This window comes from Centropristis striata, chromosome 24 (assembly GCF_030273125.1).
Source record: "Centropristis striata isolate RG_2023a ecotype Rhode Island chromosome 24, C.striata_1.0, whole genome shotgun sequence".
Taxonomy (NCBI): Eukaryota; Metazoa; Chordata; class Actinopteri; order Perciformes; family Serranidae; genus Centropristis; species Centropristis striata.
Window position 1 is genome coordinate 7,387,368 of NC_081540.1, and position 19,277 is coordinate 7,406,644.

General features: G+C 37.8%; 1 protein-coding gene across 1 annotated transcript in view; it reads left to right on the forward strand.

Moving 5' to 3' along the window:
• Positions 1-19,277, forward strand: part of atp11a (ATPase phospholipid transporting 11A) — a 54,122-nt gene that overhangs the window by 18,580 nt on the left and 16,265 nt on the right. Inside the window, exons 2-20 of the mRNA XM_059327953.1 lie at positions 7,164-7,286; positions 7,505-7,594; positions 8,436-8,516; positions 8,600-8,707; positions 9,192-9,320; positions 9,907-10,010; positions 10,092-10,139; positions 10,510-10,574; positions 11,616-11,697; positions 13,438-13,588; positions 13,693-13,890; positions 14,018-14,131; positions 14,920-14,979; positions 15,082-15,248; positions 15,381-15,452; positions 16,460-16,533; positions 16,627-16,730; positions 17,540-17,721; positions 18,584-18,835. Of these exons, the coding sequence (XP_059183936.1) occupies positions 7,164-7,286; positions 7,505-7,594; positions 8,436-8,516; positions 8,600-8,707; positions 9,192-9,320; positions 9,907-10,010; positions 10,092-10,139; positions 10,510-10,574; positions 11,616-11,697; positions 13,438-13,588; positions 13,693-13,890; positions 14,018-14,131; positions 14,920-14,979; positions 15,082-15,248; positions 15,381-15,452; positions 16,460-16,533; positions 16,627-16,730; positions 17,540-17,721; positions 18,584-18,835 (2,204 nt within the window). The remainder of the gene's footprint in view (positions 1-7,163; positions 7,287-7,504; positions 7,595-8,435; positions 8,517-8,599; positions 8,708-9,191; positions 9,321-9,906; positions 10,011-10,091; positions 10,140-10,509; positions 10,575-11,615; positions 11,698-13,437; positions 13,589-13,692; positions 13,891-14,017; positions 14,132-14,919; positions 14,980-15,081; positions 15,249-15,380; positions 15,453-16,459; positions 16,534-16,626; positions 16,731-17,539; positions 17,722-18,583; positions 18,836-19,277) is intronic.

A 19,277-nucleotide genomic window follows, 5' to 3' on the forward strand; every position in this document is an offset into this window, starting at 1 on the left:
TCCTGAACGAGGTTATGAATCGAACCACAATTCTTGCATACAGTTATGGTCACAAACAGCTGGCCCATAGGCCTGAGAGCTTCTGAGCGTCCACGTATCCTTCACCTTCGGCGTTTGGAGGTGGATGATGAGGATTTGTCATTATCTTATTTGGTCTGGCCTGTTGGCCTGGGCGAGGCTGAGCGACATGGTGACAGATGGGGAGCACAGCTGGTATTTAATCTGTGACTCAGGTAACACACACACACACACACACGCCCAGACTGTCACACACAGATATCAGGACGCTTATCCCAATATCACATAGAAAGATAACGATACACACAGCGCAGACGGGTTCAATCTTTAATCCTCCATGTCATTTTTTTATCTCTCGGTAGTGTGGATGTACACACTGCAGCAGTTCATCATTTCCCCCCCGGCCTCCTGTAGATCTCCACGTGCATAAAAAGCACAAGATAGTACGTGCTCGCTGCTATTTTCAACCTGCCCCAGTGCCTTTTTTAAACTTTGAGTCCACTGGGAGCGGCCATGAAGAAAGTGGTGACTTTGGAAAAACGCTTTGCAGAAGTAAAGTACTCTACTGTTCTGGAAACAAACAGGGAGTGCTACCAATCTCCACACCCCTGCATTTATTTATTCACCCTTTTAGCCAAAACATAATCTCAAGTGCAGTAGTCAACAGGCACTATATGTCTGTATTTAATGCCTGGTGATTTAGTGAAGGGGACAGGATTTCTCTTATCTCTGCAGCTCAGTGGCAGCACACAGATAACACATTTACTATGTGTGCATGCATTCGATCCTGTTTGCACATGCAACCCTGATGTATGACACAGTATTTAGATGTGTGTGTGTGTGTGTGTGTGTGTGTGTGTGTGTGTGTGTGTGTCAGCGGTATCGCAGAGAGCAGGTTGTTGTCCTGCAGACTTATTTCCAGCGCCGCCTGTTGCAGTAGGAGATAAAATACTTTGGGATTGGTCATCAGTCGAACAACAGCTCAGCTTTTAAAGCTGCAGACAAACAATAGTCATCCGCGTGTGTGTGTTTTGTGAGTGTGTGTGTGTGTATTGCCGTGATTCATCTTTCCTGCTCACAGTTTTCTGTAAATGTTATCTTTACTTGCCAGGCATCATACACCACTAACTACAGTATTACTGCAGAGACTCAACACCACTTTTAAATCACAAATTTGGTGGTATTAGTACTTTTACTGAAATAATAATGGATCTGAATACTTCTCCCACCGCTGGTTTCTCAGTTATGTCACATGTGTGTCATTTCTGAGTCATGTGCTGGTGTAGTAATGGGTTTTTAATGGATGCATCTGTGTTCGCCTGCTGTGGAAATGAATTTCCTCCATGAGCACAAACATAGACATGTGCCTAATCAAATAGAGAAAAGCATATTTTCAGGACGTCTTCAAAGTTTTCTGTGCTTCTTTGATCAAAATGGCATCTATATATATATTTATAATATCATCAGTGCTGCTCTCCCTCTCTGCCTGTCTACTAAGTGCACACCTTCTGTTTGATGCCTCACATCAAATGTTGTTCTCCTCTTCTCATCCCTGAATGTTTCTCTGGTGGTTCGGTGGGGTCGGGGTGGAGGGGGTGGTGGGTGGCTGCTGGTTTCAGGAAGTGTGTGTGTGAGTGGGTGGGTCCAGCTCTTCCTGTTTACAATATGGTCCTCTGTTGCTGATCACAGTGGGGCTTTGGTTTCTGGCTCCGTAATGCTGTGTTTACTTCCTGTTGGAGTGATGAGTGTGTTTTTTAAAACAACAAGTTACTGACACATTTAATTATAGATTTAAGCCATTGAACCTCTGAACTGCAAGCTGTTTTTTTTTTTTTTTTTGTTGCTCCTGTCACATTTTAGTCACTGTGGCCTAATTTTTACTGCAATATTTAAGTCCGGCACGATCATGGCTATACATAGTGAGAGCTCAGAATGTCTTTTGTCAAGCATAACACCTTTTATAATGACGTAAATCATAAAAAAATAAAAATAAAAAAAAATAAAAAACCCACAAAGTTGAACTTTTTTGTTAATTTATTTTACAAAAATGTAAATAAAAATAAAAATCTATCCGAACAACATTCTTCCAACTCTCATTATATACTACTTTTTCTACTCTACAACCTTTTTTGTTCTTTTTTTATCACAATATCTTTATATACATCCCAACAGGTGAAACATAGCCTTTTTACATTTGTTCATTTTTATACTGTTTATACATATAGCATTGCACATTTTAAACTGAAAAAAAAAAGAAATGTGTCCCCTCCTTACTGATCTGTGTAAGCAACCTGCAGTTCAGCCCAAGTTTCACTGATTTTTCACCACCTGACTGCTGTGTTTAATCCAAAGCATTTATAGGGTCCCATTTGCACTGAGGGGCGCAGAATTTAATGCTTTTTACAGAATCTTGTTAGTGCAAGTGGTTTTGTTTTTTTCCAAATAATTTTATATAAAACATTTTTTTAAATATCTTTTAAAATAATATTTCTTTAGTTAAATATCACAATTTTAAGCTTGGATTTGGTTGTTTTTCCAGACAGAAGTATTTTTGTCTCAAATGATTTGTTCATGGACTGTTCGGAATTCAAAATAAAAATCTTTCAAACCATCTGGTAGTCAGGTTGTGCGGTTCAGAGGGTTAAGATGTAATCATCGAAGTTTGATATTAATAGAGAACTGAAACACAGAAGAGAAACATGAGGAACAGAGACCTCACAGAAACACAAGTTCAGTTTGTTACTGCTGTGGATGGAGACAGCAGCAAAAGTACCTCAAACATCCCCACTTCAACAAATCTGAACTATTTTGGGAGGTAGCTGTCACTTTTACACAAACTTATCGTCATATCTATCTATACAAAATACAGATACAAAAAACAACCCTAAATACTATTTAGTTAGTTAGTTATTATTTTTTTTTTTTTAATTTTTAATTTATTATATCTTATTTTACTTTATTACTGTGAGGCTTGTTATTTTAGTTAACTATTCCATTCTACTTATTTCCTGATTCTATTTACTTATGTTCATTTAGTTAATCATTTTGTTGCTTCAATTAATTTTTAATCTGCTATTATTGTTGTTTTTATTTTTATTTTTTATCTATGGGAATGTGACTGTATGAGGAGGGATTTATGTTCATATATTCATTTATAATTATGTTCTGATGAGGAACTTGAAATATATATAAAAAATAAAATAAATAAAAAAAGAACTTAAAAATGCTGAAAAAATGCAGTTTCACATATATTTTTTTCCATTTATGATATGAAAAGATTAAGAAATGTTCCATATAATAACGCTTTTTTTATTTTACATAGGAGACCATTTAAAGGGAATCATTCATTTTAAAATAGCACTCAAAGTTTTAGTTTCACTTCTTTAAAACCTGCGTGCACCTGTTTGAACATTCAGACTCCCATCCTTCCCTAAAATCCTAACTCTAACATTACCAGCTGTATTGTTCTCACTTTGAATAAGTTCCCTCGTCTTTCTGTCTCCCTAAAGACACACAGAAAAACACACCCCACACACAATTGACAAGAAGAATGGGAGTCTGCTAAATATATCCCGTAGACCAGTGACTACAGAGGCAACGCTGTGTGTCATTGTTGGTGTATACCTGCTCTCATACATGTTTGATGCTGCAGGGTGCATGTGCCTTTGTGTGTGTGCGTGATCCCTGAAAGGCTCCCTGGGCTTTCTACTAATGTGGCTTTAAGGAAAATGGATGTGGGTGCTGAGTGAGAGCGATAGAAACAAAGCCTGCGAGCTCTCTCCATCCCTCTCTCCTGACCACAAATGTTTCCCTCCCAACTATAAATACACCCCTGAAACCTGCCGCGTCCTGTAACATGAAACGCCTCTAAAAGTGATTATCAGGGTCCAGAATAGCCCAAAGTCTCCCGTTACATCCAAAGGCTATAGGCCCGAGCTAATACAGGGCAGTTTTATTCTATAAGCCAAGCTTTTATTTTGCGAAGATGCCGTTTTATTTGATTAAACAAAGACAGGCTTTCATGTAAAAAGCTTGAATCCGGATGGAAGCGAAACGTAATCGATAGCGGAGAGATTCTCTGCTTAGAGGCCATCCAGGTTGTGGTTAGAGATGGAGAGGAAAGAGGTGAGAAAACCAATAAAGCCGCATTAAGGACAAAATGGGAGAGATGACAGTAAGAGAGGAGGCCTACTGATTCTCCCTTAGTGCCATCTGTCTCCATCAACACAGAGTCACATTATAATGTTCATATAAATTCATTTAAACGCTCTTATATGACACAGTAGGAATTCCTTTCAGTTCAGTCTGAGTATCACCAGTCCCTGTTTGTGCACATTTACTGTCACTCAGGTTTGCCCTCGATAAAACGAAAAGTTTTCTGGCAAATAAAAGTTTGATACTTGTTCAGCAGGATAATCATCACAAATGAACACTTCTTTTGTGGTTTTTGATGCATAAATGTGTAGAAAAATAACTACAACACAGTCACATGTCTTCAGGTTAACAACCACCACAAAGCTGGCGTTGACACATTTTATGCCATTGTACAAAATGATAAAATCTCATGTTGAGAAAGTTGTGTTAACTACGCACCTCATTTCAGGATTCTAACCAAGAACCCATTATAAACACTTTTTGCAAACTGATTTGGGGGTTTTAGTACCCTTTCCTGCAGCAATAAATAGAACCAAACTTGGTTAAATTTCAGGCAAAATGAGGCTAAAATGAAGAAGAACAAGATGTTTACACTGCAGGCACAAAACTGATGACATTATTGTTAACAAATCATACAAAAAACACAATCTTTTGTGCCATAATCAATGAATTTTCCCCTCTGAAATAAGTATTGACATCGGTCTCAAAAATCCCATATCGGTCGGCCTAACTAATGTTTTCACCATTGTTTTAATTGAGTTAAATACTGATCCACTTGTGTACCACGATATTATGTTTTGATTCTCAAAAACACTATAGATTTTTAGTTTACAAAGATTTGAAGCGAGCACATTGTGCAAAAAGTCGTGCTATCATGTACGCATCTGCACAATGTGCAGTGTATTTCTATTACAGTGTGTTCCTGTATCTGCATGACTGTGCTCCACATGCAGACGACTCACGGGATGTGTGTAAGAAACGTGTTAGGTGAAGCAGACGGAGCAGGCAGGTGGGAGAGAAGAGGAGGAACAGTAACACTGTGTGGGCGACAGAGTTGGCAAGCTATCTGCTTTTCATCTCCTCCTTCTCTGTAAATCAGATATCAGTCAGTTAGTGTGTTGATGGATGAGATGTTGGTTCAGTCATCAATACTGGCCTTCACAAACAAACCGGCAGTGACGATGTAGGGATGTATGTCTTGAAGATATCAATTTTTATCTATATGTCAATTCTTTGTCCTGCCATAAATAGTTGGAGGTCACAGGATAAAAATAGCCGTCCATCTTAAACAAGGTAATCTTAGAGCAGTGAGTTAACTGGTTACTGTGTGTGAACGTGTGTGTGTGTGAAGCAGACAGAGAGAGAGAGAGTGAGCAAAGTGGGCCATGCAGCATCTTGACACTCAATCTCATTCACCAGCCGCAGATTACTGTCACTTCTTGTTAGCCTGTGTGAACGTGTGTGTGTGTGTCCAGGCGGACTATTTAGTTGAGAATTCTACGACTAAAGCCCGGGTTATTTGCTGTGATTGACAGACATGATTAGAAAAGGGAGAATGAGAGTGAGAGAGGATTGGCTGTGTCTTGTCCAGGCCTGACCCACATTCTGGTCACTGCAGGTCAAAATGACCAGGTGGTCAAAGATGGCTGCAGCGTGCTTTAACACGCAGGTCAGTGTGGTGTTTGACTGAAGCTGCTGCTGATTGTCTCATCTCTAAACACAGCAACAACTGAAATTTGCAGAATGGCAGAAATAAACGTGCAATAAGCTGTGTTTCCAAAATTAAGCTGGTCATGAAATGTTTGCGTGTGGGCGAGTGTGTGTGTGTCTAATGCAAGTCCAGACCTGCAAGAAATACTTCAAGGGGAGACACTACAAGTTTGGATTTAATAGGTCTCTAGTTTGTGGTTGTTTAGTTTCATGAGTCTGCGGTTATCCTAAATGACACAACAGGTCTGCCAGCTGCAGGAAAACTGAGCAAAAACAAAGAGAAGAGCAAAAGCTCTGTCTTATCAGTCTGTATATATATATATGTGTGTGTGTGCGCGCATGCATGCGTGTGTGTGTTGTGTGTGTGTGTGTGCGTGTGTGTGTTCTGCATTCCAGTCTGAGTCACATGCAGGTCTGTGTAACCGTGGTAACAAAAGCTCCCATTCATGAAGGAGAAATTACTCATTCATTCTGACTCTGTAAACGTCTGCAGATCTGTTTCAGTGTGTCACAAAGTATTCTGTTAATAGCGTGTAGGAGTGTGTTGATAGTGTGTGTGTGTGTGTGTGTGTGTGTGTGTGTGTGTGTGTGTGTGAGAGAGAGAATGTATAGAACTGTCATACTTCCCTCCCCTGAAAATCAAAAGTTTTATTTGATAGTGACCTTTTCTATGTGGATTGTTCACCAATATGATTCTGCAAAGTAACTCAGAAGTCTGCTTTCTTAAAGAAACAACATTAAAGAAAATTAAAAGTTATTATACATGAAACATTATACATACAATGTTTTACTTTATAATACACCCAGTTCCAGAAATAAACACTAAGAAAAAAAATAGCTAATTAAACATAAGCACTGTATGTTCCATATCGGTCAATTTCTGACAATTTAAATAATAATAATAATAATAATTAAAAGAAGCTAAATAAAAATCAGTAAATTAATAAATTGCACATCATTCAAATAAAAAATAATAATATAATACATTTAAATAATACATTTTAAGAATAGCCAAATAAAGATACGTTAGTACCATATGGGTCAATTTCTGACAATTTAAATGAATGATAATAGTTTTTAAAAAGCTAAATAAAAATCAGAATTGCATGTTATCAACAAAAAAGGTACCGGTATATATGACATAATATCTAAATCACCCCAAGCATACTTTTTTAGCATTATATGTTCTGTACTTCTTTTAGAAACATACTTTAAAATGACAAACATGTGCATGTAATGCTCCGACACACACTCAAACATGTGTTTTTCTCCCCCTGCAGTGTGTTGGTGAGGAGAACTGGGTGGACAGCAGGACGATTTACATCGGACAGAAAGAGCCTCCTCCAGGAACAGAAGCATTTATACAACAGCGATTCCCCGACAACAGAATAGTTTCCTCCAAGGTCAGCACACACACACACACACACACACACACAAGGATCCAAACATACTGAAACAGCATAGAACAACAGAAAGACATGACAGGAAAAGTTTATTATTGTGTGAGTGAGTTATTCTTAACAGAACAAGGTGTTTCAGGAAGGTTAAGATATAGAAAAATAATGGAATCATTCATTTAACTTTTTTTTTCAATGTGTTGTTTGACTGATCTGTCTTTCAGTACACATTTTGGAACTTCATCCCAAAGAATATGTTCGAGCAGTTCAGGAGAGTCGCCAACTTCTACTTTCTCATCATATTTCTGGTTCAGGTAAAAGCCTTTTCTCTTTCTCTTTTTACATTAATTACAGACATTTCTAATATATTTTCTCATCTTTTAGCATATTTTATTGTGCAAAGCATGCTAATACAGTATGCAGTAGTCAATTGCTTTCTGATTATTGCATTTTCTTTGTCTTATTGATATGTGCTCCAACTCATAAATAAACATTGTGTTTTGTTTAGGCGCCTATTCAAATGTGGAAAGTTAAGGGTTTAAAACATTATGATATGAATATAAGATCATTCTCATGCTTTATTATGTCTCGTGAGTTGTTGCAGCAATGTCTGGGTTGATACCATTTGATTTGTTTCTAAATGTAACCACTTTAAACCCTGTCAAAGGCAAAAATTAAGCCAAAAATAACATATTAAGACATCAAGACCTTGAGGGGCACCACAGAAAAAGTCATGCTGTGATTTGGTTTCAAAATATTTTAAACTTTCTAAATCAATTGAAATAATGTCGTTGGTAATGGAAACAAACATCCTTGAATCATTGAATCATTGAATCCTTGAAGGGGTTAAAGGTCTGATTTTATGTATTCTGATTGACCTATTATACAATTAGGCAAGAAACAATTTTAAGGAACCTGCAAAACAAATAATGATAAAAAGGACATTTTTCACTTAATCCACTGTACATTAAAAATAAAAAGATTTGCTGCTCTTAAGCTTGGCCCAATGTAATTAAGGAACCATTATTTGCATTTTAGGTCCATCAGTATTTGTATCCTTCTTATTACTTTTTTTAAAGGCCTGTAGAAGTCACATCTGTCACTGTGATATATTATTATATTATTGTAATTCTGTCTGTCTGTGTGTCTTTTCAGTTGATCATCGACACGCCCACCAGTCCGATCACCAGCGGGCTGCCGCTCTTCTTCGTCATCACAGTCACAGCCATTAAACAGGTGAGGATACTGACATTAAAAATAACATCCAGAGAAAGAAATACACCTTTACAAGCCTGTCTGTCTCCGTTCCTCTCTGTCAGGGTTACGAGGACTGGTTGAGACACAAAGCAGACAACTCGGTCAACCAGTGTCCCGTCCACGTGGTGCAGCATGGGAAAGTGGTCCGCAAACAAAGTCGCAAGCTCAGGGTACGTGTGTGTCACGAGATAAAGCTCTCTCACCCCAAATGAACACATGAAGAGGGCTTTGGTGCTTTTGTTTTATCGGCGCGTGCCGAGGGATTTTCCTGACATTAAGCTGTGTGTGCGCATGTGTGTGTGTAGGCCTAAATTTGAGAGCAATTCAGCTTTTCAAAAGTCTGTTATGTTAATGTATGTTATGTAATATATACAGCAGAGCAGCTAAAATAACAGATGCAGAGGATCTGTTACAGGATCAAATGTCCCGTGAGAGAATAAATGCATGTGACTGTTGGCTGAACTGAATGTTTACAGGTGGTAAAGCAGAAGGTTAGCTTGTTAGGCAAACTGCATTAGTAGAAATTGCATTAGGAATACTAACGGGATGAGCGACATGTCATCCTTGAAAACACTACATCCATAGACGGAGTGCCAGACTCTGGGCATTTTTTTAATAAAAACAGGATGACTTGAATCTGTTTGTCCGTCTCAGGTCGGAGATGTCGTCTATGTGAAAGAAAATGAGACTTTTCCCTGCGACCTCATCCTCCTTTCCACATCTCGAGATGATGGGACCTGCTACGTCACCACAGCCAGTCTGGATGGAGAGAGCAGCCACAAGGTGTGGACAATATGTGTGTGTATTAAAGGGACAGTTTAGATTTATCAGAAGCTTTGTAATGCACTGCTGTGGATGCTGACAGCAGCAAAACATATTCTAACTGCCGAAAAACATCTATATGACTTTAATGGTACACTATATTTTTAATGTTTTCACCACTTTCTGACTGGGAACTGAAGCCCTTAAATCCAGCTATGATCTCTTCAAAGCCACCAGACTTCATTGACAAAAGCAGTTATTTTACCTTGCAGAACATGAGAGTTTCTGGTCTTCCACTGCCTTGATTGGTCTGGTGACTTTGGTGAATCCAAACCTATCAAAAACACCCAAGTCACACAATAACACAAAAAAAACAATCAATCGAGATAATCACAGGCTAAACACTCCCATGTCCTGCAAGATAAAATTACTGTTTTTGTCAGTGGAGTCTGGTGGTTTTGAAGAGACCATTATAAGAGTCTTAAGAGTCTATCCCAGTTAGCTCTTTTCATCCAACCTAAATATTTGATTTTTAGGTTAAGGCTACCAGTTTCTATTGCTTTTCCTACTGCTCTTTTTCTTCACCCATCCATTCTCTCCTCTCCAGACATACTATGCAGTTCAGGACACCAAAGCTTACAACACGGAGAAGGAGGTGGACTCCATTCACGCTACTATAGAATGTGAACAACCACAGCCGGACCTGTACAAGTCAGTACAACACACATGCATGGCACACATAACTAAAAACTGGACAAATAAATGTCTAACACATTATCTTTCCTGTCACAGATTCGTTGGCCGTGTTAACATCTACATGGAAAATGAGCCAGTGGCCAGGTAACTCAAAACCCGAATATATCAGAGGAATAAGATCTTTTTTTCTTGATATGAACTCACCAATGTTAGTATGAACTCACCAATGTTTTCCATCATATTGAGCCTGAGGCAGTTAAGCAGAGAAATGTTCAACAGGTTATTTTTATGATTTCTTTGATGTGAAAACATTCAGAATTTCACATTTTTCACACTATGACAAATGGGTTATGGTTGTCTTTTGTGTTTTTTCCTTTAGTTCTTTTTTCTTTTGGATGTCAGTAAAATAGAAATGTACTTTTGAGTGTTCAGTACAATATTGCAAAATGTGTCTAAATGTGTCTCTTTAACTGAGCAAAGGCTTAGTATTAAATGAGCTGTTTTCTGTTTGCAGGCCGTTAGGATCAGAGAACCTGCTGCTCCGAGGAGCCACACTCAAGAACACCGAGTACATCTATGGTAAAGTCACCTGAAATACACTTTAAGCTTTATAACATTGCTATTCTAGTGGTGGAATGCCACTCCCTGCACAATATTATGTGTTTTACATGTTCTACGTAAAACTATGAATGCTATGGATAAGATTCAATATTTTTTGTCTATAAACATTAATTTCCATTAAGAATGTATAAAACACTTTAAAGGCCATAAATCTCAACTTGAGCTCCAATTACAGACAACAAACTTACCAGTTTTATTCCTAAATATATTCTGAAAGTTTTTAACAGATGGGTTTGTCTATAATTTACATGCTGAATTATAGAACATTTTGATCCTAAAAACATGACAAGAATTGGCTTTTTATGGTTATGTGTTTTCTGATATATGAAAAGATCAAAAGAAATATCCATATTCCCTTCAGTAAAAAACTTTGAATCTAATATATCAGCAAAAAAATGTTCAGATTTATGTCCTTGAAATATATGCAAATGAGTGCATTTTTAATTAGTTAACATCTCAGTTGCATATCTAAACATACAATTTCAGAAAACTTGTAATGCAAAAAAATAGTATCTTAATGTAAATAACAAACTGGGGAAGTTTCATGGTGATATCTATACATTTAAAAAATGAGCTTATTCACCTGTAGTTTCTCCCCTTAAAAAAAAATGCAAAAATTGCCTTCTATGAATCTGACGCCCTTGAAGCTTCATTCAGAACCTCATGAGCTGCTTTGAATGAAAAAAAAAAACAACAACAAAAAACATTTGGTTCAGCCCTACCAATATGCAAGAAAAAAAAAGTATTCTCCCCACATTCAATTATTTTTTGCCAAACGAAGTCCGCCTACCAGTTTCTCACTGTCCTCCTCAGCAGATGGAGTTTGCTCAGCTATCTTCAGTTGATTCAAGTATGAAAGTCGGGTCACAGGTGGTCGTGTGTGGTTAATAAGGCTGCACAAATACATCTCCATCTGCTGAAACATGATTTAAATTCTAAGAAAAGCTTGTTAATGGAGAGAAATTAACTTTTTCCCATTCATTCTGCTTCCCTCTTTAGCGGTTGCCATCTACACTGGCATGGAAACCAAGATGGCTCTCAACTACCAGTCCAAGTCCCAGAAACGGTCTGCAGTGGAGAAGTACGTTTGCTGATGAAAATATTATGAATTGTGTCTGGAGGAGAAGCTGTTAGCGTTGATTGACTTACACACTTTCCAGCAAGGATGGGCAACTGGAGGCCCGGGGGCAGCATACGGCCCGCACCCTCACTTGAAGTGGCCCTCAGTACAACTACATGCATTTGAGCATGAAATCTTAAAAGTGCAGTGTAAAAATGCACAAATTACTTCTTGCAATTAATGTTGGTCTGCTGTTATTGCACTGAAAACAAAATAAATCACAGTAAGTGGTTATTTTTAATTTGCTTCAAACCTTTTGTACTACTACTGTTATACATGCATTTAAGCATGAAATATGTTAAGTTAATCCAATGTAAACACATTTAAAATTGCAGTTTCATCATATCTGGTGAAGTGCACGGCCCTATATGTGACCCTGTGGTAGTGTTCATGAAAAATTGTGGCCCCCCCAGCATTTAAGTTGCCCATCCCTGCTTTACAGTCTTTGGCAGCATCAGTTCACACAGACTTAGATAATAATTTCTATTTATTTATTTATTTCTTCATTCCGTCACTGGCTGAGGGTCCTTGTGTCTCGCTGTCTGCCTGCACTAACTGGATCACTTTCTTTCCATCTGGCGCTGACATGCGTCTTGTATCCAGATTGCTTGCAGATATGACTGTCTGTAGGTGGATTACATTAACACTTGGCATCACTGTGGGTCTGATTAGCTCATTGGAATTGCATTTGTCTTCCTTTTGCCAAAATGGACTTGGCTCAGAGTAAATGTCTCAGCTGTTCCCTTTAATACAAGCATCTATTAAGTACAGTGTGTTTCCATCCAAAGTGCCTTCTTTCTGAATCCACACACTTTTGTTTGCCTAGTTTCTATCTGTGGAGATATTTCTCATGTTAAGGCAAAAATATGTTTTTTTCATGCAGTTAAATTTTGAGGTTTTGGGCAATTTTTCTCACATAAAATGTCTTCTTTCAGAATAGTACAAAGAAAACAACCAAAACAAACATTTTGGTGTATTTCTACTATATTTTGTAGATTTGTCCCAATTTAATAAAAGTAATCGTTAGAAAGCTCCCACTCTCCTGCACAATATTATATGTTTTACATGTTTTATAGTCTTGTTGCTATGAATTGGATTCAATATTTTGTCTATAAACATTAATTTCCATTAAGAATGTATAAAAACCTTTAAAGTCAGTTTTCTCTGAAATTTTTTCTCATGCTCTGAGCCATAAATCTCAACTTCAGCTCCACTTACAGACACCAAACTTACCAGTTTTATTACTAACTATATTCTGAAGGTTTTTACTGAGAGGGTTGTCTGTATATTATTCATACCCTGATTTATAGAACATTTTTTTCCTAAAAAACATACCGAAAATAGATTTTTTGTTATCGCTTCTGACAGTATTTTCTGATTTATGAAATGATAAAAAGAGATATCCCCATTCATTCTGTCTATCTTATCTAATTTAATGTATCAACAATACATAAAACAAAACAAAAACTTAAACATTTGCTTTATCCAATGTTCAGATTCATGTGCTGGAAATATATGCAAATATGTGCATATTTAATGAGCGAACACCTAATTTGCATACATAAACAACCTTTTAAAAAACTTGCAATGCAAAAAATGATTGTCTTAATGTCAATAACACACTAGGGAAGTTTCATGGTGATATCTGTTAGTTTAAAAAAAAAACCTTATTCACCTGTAGTGTCCTCTGGTTGTTCATAGGTCAATGAATGCCTACCTGGTGGTCTACCTGTGCATCCTCATCAGCAAGGCCCTCATCAACACTGTGCTCAAATACGTGTGGCAGGCGGACCCCAACAGAGACGAGCCGTGGTACAACGACAGGACAGACTCAGAGAGACAGAGACACATCGTGAGTCTGTTCATCCCTTTACTCACTCTGGGGGGAAAAACTTCTTTATTCCATCTTTACCTTCTCACCCTCCTTTTCTTCCTCCTCCTCCTCCTCCTCCTCAGGTGATCAGGGCGTTCACAGACTTCTTAGCCTTCATGGTTCTTTTCAACTACATCATCCCTGTCTCCATGTACGTCACCGTGGAGATGCAGAAGTTCCTGGGCTCCTATTTCATCATGTGGGATGATGAGATGTTTGACGAGGAGCTGGGAGAGAGAGCTGTGGTCAACACGTCCGACCTGAACGAGGAGCTGGGACAGGTAACGAAAAATGATCTGAACTCCTGCTCTTGAATACAGATGTTAAATGAATTCCATATAAAAGCAAATGTTATTGTACTGTCCAGAGTCATACAGAGACTAACTTTTATTCCTCTCTCTCTCTCAGGTGGAATACGTGTTTACAGACAAGACGGGGACTCTGACAGAGAACAACATGGAGTTCATTGAGTGCTGTGTGGACGGACATGTTTACGTACCTCATGCTATCTGTAACGGACAGGTAACAACATCCTCTTTATTTGGTCAAATATCTTCATTTCTGACCTCATAACCTTAAAAAAAATGTTTCAAAGAAAACACTGCTTTAAAACCAGTCAGTGGGTTGTGTTTTTTCTTTTTTCTTATTTATAAGGATGTTTAACTGACCAAGAAAGAAAAAAATACCAACATCAGAAAGTAAAAAAATAAAGAAAAGTAAAGGAAAAAGTAATAAAAAATAAATAAATAAATAAAATAAAGTTAGAAGAAAGTAATACAAATTGAGAAAAATATAAAGAAAAGTAAACTAAAGTAATAAAAAACAAATTAAAGAAAAGTTAAATAAAATAAAGGAATAAAAATAAAATAAATAAAAGTAAAATAAAGTAATAAAAACTAGAAAAATACATCCTGATTTTTTCGGACAAATGTCTCTCAGTTAATTTTAGTTACTGAAATACCATTCTTATTTGTTAAAAATGTAAGAGACTCTACGTAACATTGATTAAAATATAATTTAAAAAATAAAAGAAAGAAATTCATAAATATGTTTAAAATAATCCTAATGAGAAAATCTGGCAGCATCTGAATTATTCTGTTATAGAGACAATTTTTTTCTTTTTAAAAAATCTTCTATCATAATTCCCTTTCATCATTATAATTCATTGTTTTTTGTGTCATTTTGCACACAAACTGAACATTCTCAGCCCTGTATTCCAGGGTTACTGATAGCTGTGACAAAACTCCACATTTCCTCTCTTTATGTTAATATCGTCATATTTAAATGGGCTTAATTTGCGTTTTCCTCAGGTGATGCATAGTTCAACTGGTATGGACATGATCGACACGTCTCCAGGTCCCGGTGCCAGGGTGAGCATCAGCTGTATTTGTGTGTGTGTGTGTGTGTGTGTGTGTGTGTGTGTATGTGTGTTTTCTGGGTGAGGGTGACACCATGTTGGCTGTCGACCACAGGAGCACGAGGAGCTGTTTTTCCGGGCGCTGTGTTTGTGCCACACGGTGCAGGTGAAGGAGGAGGAGACAGTGGACGGGATCAAACACGGCATCCACCAGGGCAAGTCCACCTCCTTCTACATCTCCTCTTCTCCAGACGAGGTGGCGCTGGTGGAGGGCATGAAGAGGTGGAGCACACACACACATACAATGCCAGTGATAATCAGACTGAACCAGCTGCACAAACATTTAGTTTTTGGATATACACACATTCAGTTCAGTCTGTCTGTTTGCAGTAACAGTGCTCTTCTCTGCTGCAGGCTCGGTTTCACCTATCTGAGACTCAAGGACAGTCACATGGAGATCTTGAACAGGGAGGATGAGGTTGAGAGGTGAGTGTGTCCCTTTAAAACTATTTAGTTTATCTCTTTAACCCTCTGCAATAAATCTCCTTTCAGCTTTTTTTTTTTTGTATTATTTTTGTATTTTATTTATTTATGTTTTCATTTGTTTTAATATGGGCTTTGAAAATGTACCGTATAAACAGCATTAATACATATGCACCCATTTTATTTATTTTTTATTTTTTTTATATATATATTTTCCATTTGTGTCTCCCATGTATCTTACTATGTCATAACTATGCGCTAAATATATGACAAACCTAAAAAAATCAACAAAAAACATAAATCAAAGGAAACTTAATTAAAAAAGATATGATGTTAGTGCACTTACCATCACCTTAAAAAAGTATAAGTATTCAATATATGTATGTATATATCTTTTTTTTTAATTGACCAAAACAAATTAGATTAGATAGATTAAATAATTTGGAATTTATGAAGACTAAAAAACATTTTCTTGAAAAAAGACAACTTTTTTCTTGAACTTTAAGCAGAATGTAACAGAAAAGCAAATTAATATTTAAAAAAGTTAAATAAATGAACAAAAAGAAATTTTAATAAATAGATCAACTATGCTAGTGCTCTTACCATTATCTATTAAAATATAAATATTCAATATAAAATTAATAAAAATAAATTAGACCACAAAAAAGAATAAGATCAAATTTGTTGTCATGCAATGTGAAATTGAGCATATGCAACCCAGAAAGAGCACTGCTGCAAAGAAAACGGGTGCATATTATTGTAAAATGATGTCAGTACTGCAACAAGTGGGAGCAGCTGAGTAACTGCTGAAACAAGCAGCCTTCTGGCACGATAATTATAGAACAGTGATGAAGAGAGATTATTGTTTTTGGCTTTCAAACTGAAGATCATCTCTGTATGAGTTCATCGAGTAAGAATGTATGAAAAGATTTTATTTACAGATCTGAAACTGATCGTTTTGTGCCTCATTGCTCTCTTTAATTTCAATGTTTTCGTGTCTTTTTTTTTAGGTTTGAGCTGTTGGAGGTTTTGACATTCGACTCAGTCAGACGGAGGATGAGTGTCATTGTCCGGTCCAGCTCTGGTAATTAACTGTTAATATGCATGTGCAGTGTATAACTGTGTGTATGGTTTCTTTCTAACACTTTCTTTTTTGCCTCTGTGTGTGTATGAACAGGTGAGTTATATCTGTTCTGTAAAGGTGCAGACTCCTCCATCTTCCCCAGGGTGATATCAGGCAAGGTGGATCAGGTCAGAGCTCGGGTGGAGCACAACGCTGTGGTGAGAGCACAACTTTTCTCATACTATATATTCATAAAAAAAAGTGTTTTTCTACTGGAACATTATTCACAGGATTCCCCTTGTGTGAGTTTCAAAGGTTGTGTGACTTTAGTTGTCACAGTTATAGTGCATGGCCGTGGTTTTCATGGTTTTCATGGTTAGTTTGAAAGGAAGTTGGACCAGTGCAGCACTTCCATTAAACAGTTGGCTGGCGTTTTTTCCCCGTCAGCTGTTCGACATCGCAGCTGATTAACATGTATTTCATAATCTAATTGCTCCGCTCTAAAACACTTAAATGAATCATAAGCATGAGACTCTAAACGGCCACAAGATGTGTTTCATTAGACTATCTTGTTCTCTTTATTCAATCCTGGGGCATTAAAGACATAACCAACTGCAGAATAAGTAAGCACGTTGCAGGGAAGCACACATTATAAGGCAGCTAACTGCAAAACTTCAACTCCCAAAATCCAGAAATCTCTTAGTATCTGGAGTTTTTTAGAAGATGAACTAAATAAAGTGAACCGCAGTGGAAACGAGGTCAGTAAGACATTGTTTGTCACAGTTGCAGCTGCAGATTAATCAAAGCTTTCAGTGCAAACCGATAGAGCTGTGTATGTGGGAGTTGTACTGGTGAGGTTCAAACAGAGAGAGGAGTTGCTGCCCACACACCACATACTCACATCGAAACCAAAAACTCATGCAAAAATCTATTTGTGTGGAATCTCGTGCAGAAATGTCTTGCTTCAGATACAAGAAAAAGTCCTTAATATGCCGGTCTAACTGTGTGTGACTCTCCTCTCCTCCAGGAGGGTCTGAGGACACTTTGTGTTGCCTATCGGCCTCTCAGCCCCGAACAGTACCAGGAGATTTGCCACCTGCTGAACGGGGCCAAGTTGGCACTACAGGACCGGGACAAACGACTAGCCGAGGCCTACGACCTCATCGAGAAAGACCTGATACTGCTGGGAGCCACTGCTGTGGAGGACAGGTCGAGCATCTCTTCTAATGTGCTGCTAATTATACACAAATCAAGTCGAGTTTTGCTGTCATGCTCTCACTTCTTGGATCTAAATGTGTGCGTGCTGCGGCCCTGACAAGCGCTGGCCCACTTCTCAGTGAGACTAACTGAGTGAGGGCACACTCGCTGCAAAAGCAATTACAGTGCAGGCTTAAAGGAGATTGTTAACCCAGAGGCCATTGCAAGTCAACTCTGTGCAGAAAGAGGCAGAATGAAAAGTATTGTTATACTGTGTTGTTGCTGTGGTATTTACAGCGTTCGTACGGTGCTTGAAATCCTTGAAAATGCTTGAATTTTAATGTTGAATTTCAAGGTTTGAAAAGTGCTTGGATTTTGGATTAAGTGCTTGTAAATGCTTGAAATTCTTACTGTATTTCTCTTGCAATCTGACTATTGATAACCGCATTTTCAATGGAAAAAAATATATAAACTGAACAGCCTATAGCCTGCGTCTTCTTGTTTCTGAGATGTTTCTTGTTGCTCTACCCTGTATCTTCTTACTGAAGGGAGTTTTTCTAACTCTTAGTGGATGTGAGGGCTCCTGAAGTAGCTTATTTGTGGGGCTTTCCTCCTAGTTTCCAGTATGTTTTATGAGATTAGCAAACTCCTTTTAGTTTTTAAAAGGGAAATTCCATTGCTGGTGGTACGGTTAAGTGAAATTACCCCTTTTAGTATCAAAGTACTCATCTAAAACATGCCATTTACAATTGTTGAAAGATACTGGAAAAGCTTGAAAATGGACCTTGAAAGTCCTTGAAAAGTGCTTGAATTTGACCACTATAAAAGTGTCCGAACCCTGTATTTATGGATTCCCTGCTTTCCTTCACATCAGGCTCCAGGAAAAAGCGGCGGACACCATCGAGTCTCTCCACAAGGCAGGCATGAAGGTGTGGGTGCTGACCGGTGACAAGATGGAGACGGCAGCAGCAACCTGCTACGCCAGCAAGCTGTTTCACCGCAACACACAGATCCTGGAGCTGACCACCAAACGCACCGAGGAGCAGAGCCTCCACGACGTCCTGTTTGACCTGAGCAGGACCGTCCTGAGGCAGCACGGGGGCATGGTCAGGGACACCTTCTCTGGGTACGTGTGAGAGACTGCACCGCCATGGAAACACACAATCATGACTAGAAGTGTCGAAATTTTACTGATTTTTTGCCTGGTGACTGATGGTCTCAGCCGAGTCAATCATGGATCCCCAAGATGCACTCAGGAACTCATAATTTAATGCTTTTTACAGAATCTTAGTTAGTGTAAATAGTTTATTTTTGGAAATATTTTAAATGAGCCATTTAGAATAAAGATTGCAATTAAATATCACTACCTTAAGCTTAAATGTGGAAGCTTAAAACCTGCCAATAATTTCTGTTTTTAACATTCCTGCCTTTGATAAATTATGTAATATTGGTGATTTATTTTTTTATTTTCAAGAAAACTTTCAAATTCAACGGCAGCTTGTGGGGTTCAGAGGGTTAAATACTGAAAAACAGAAGCTAAATATTGTTTTTCTGATCAAATATTATGA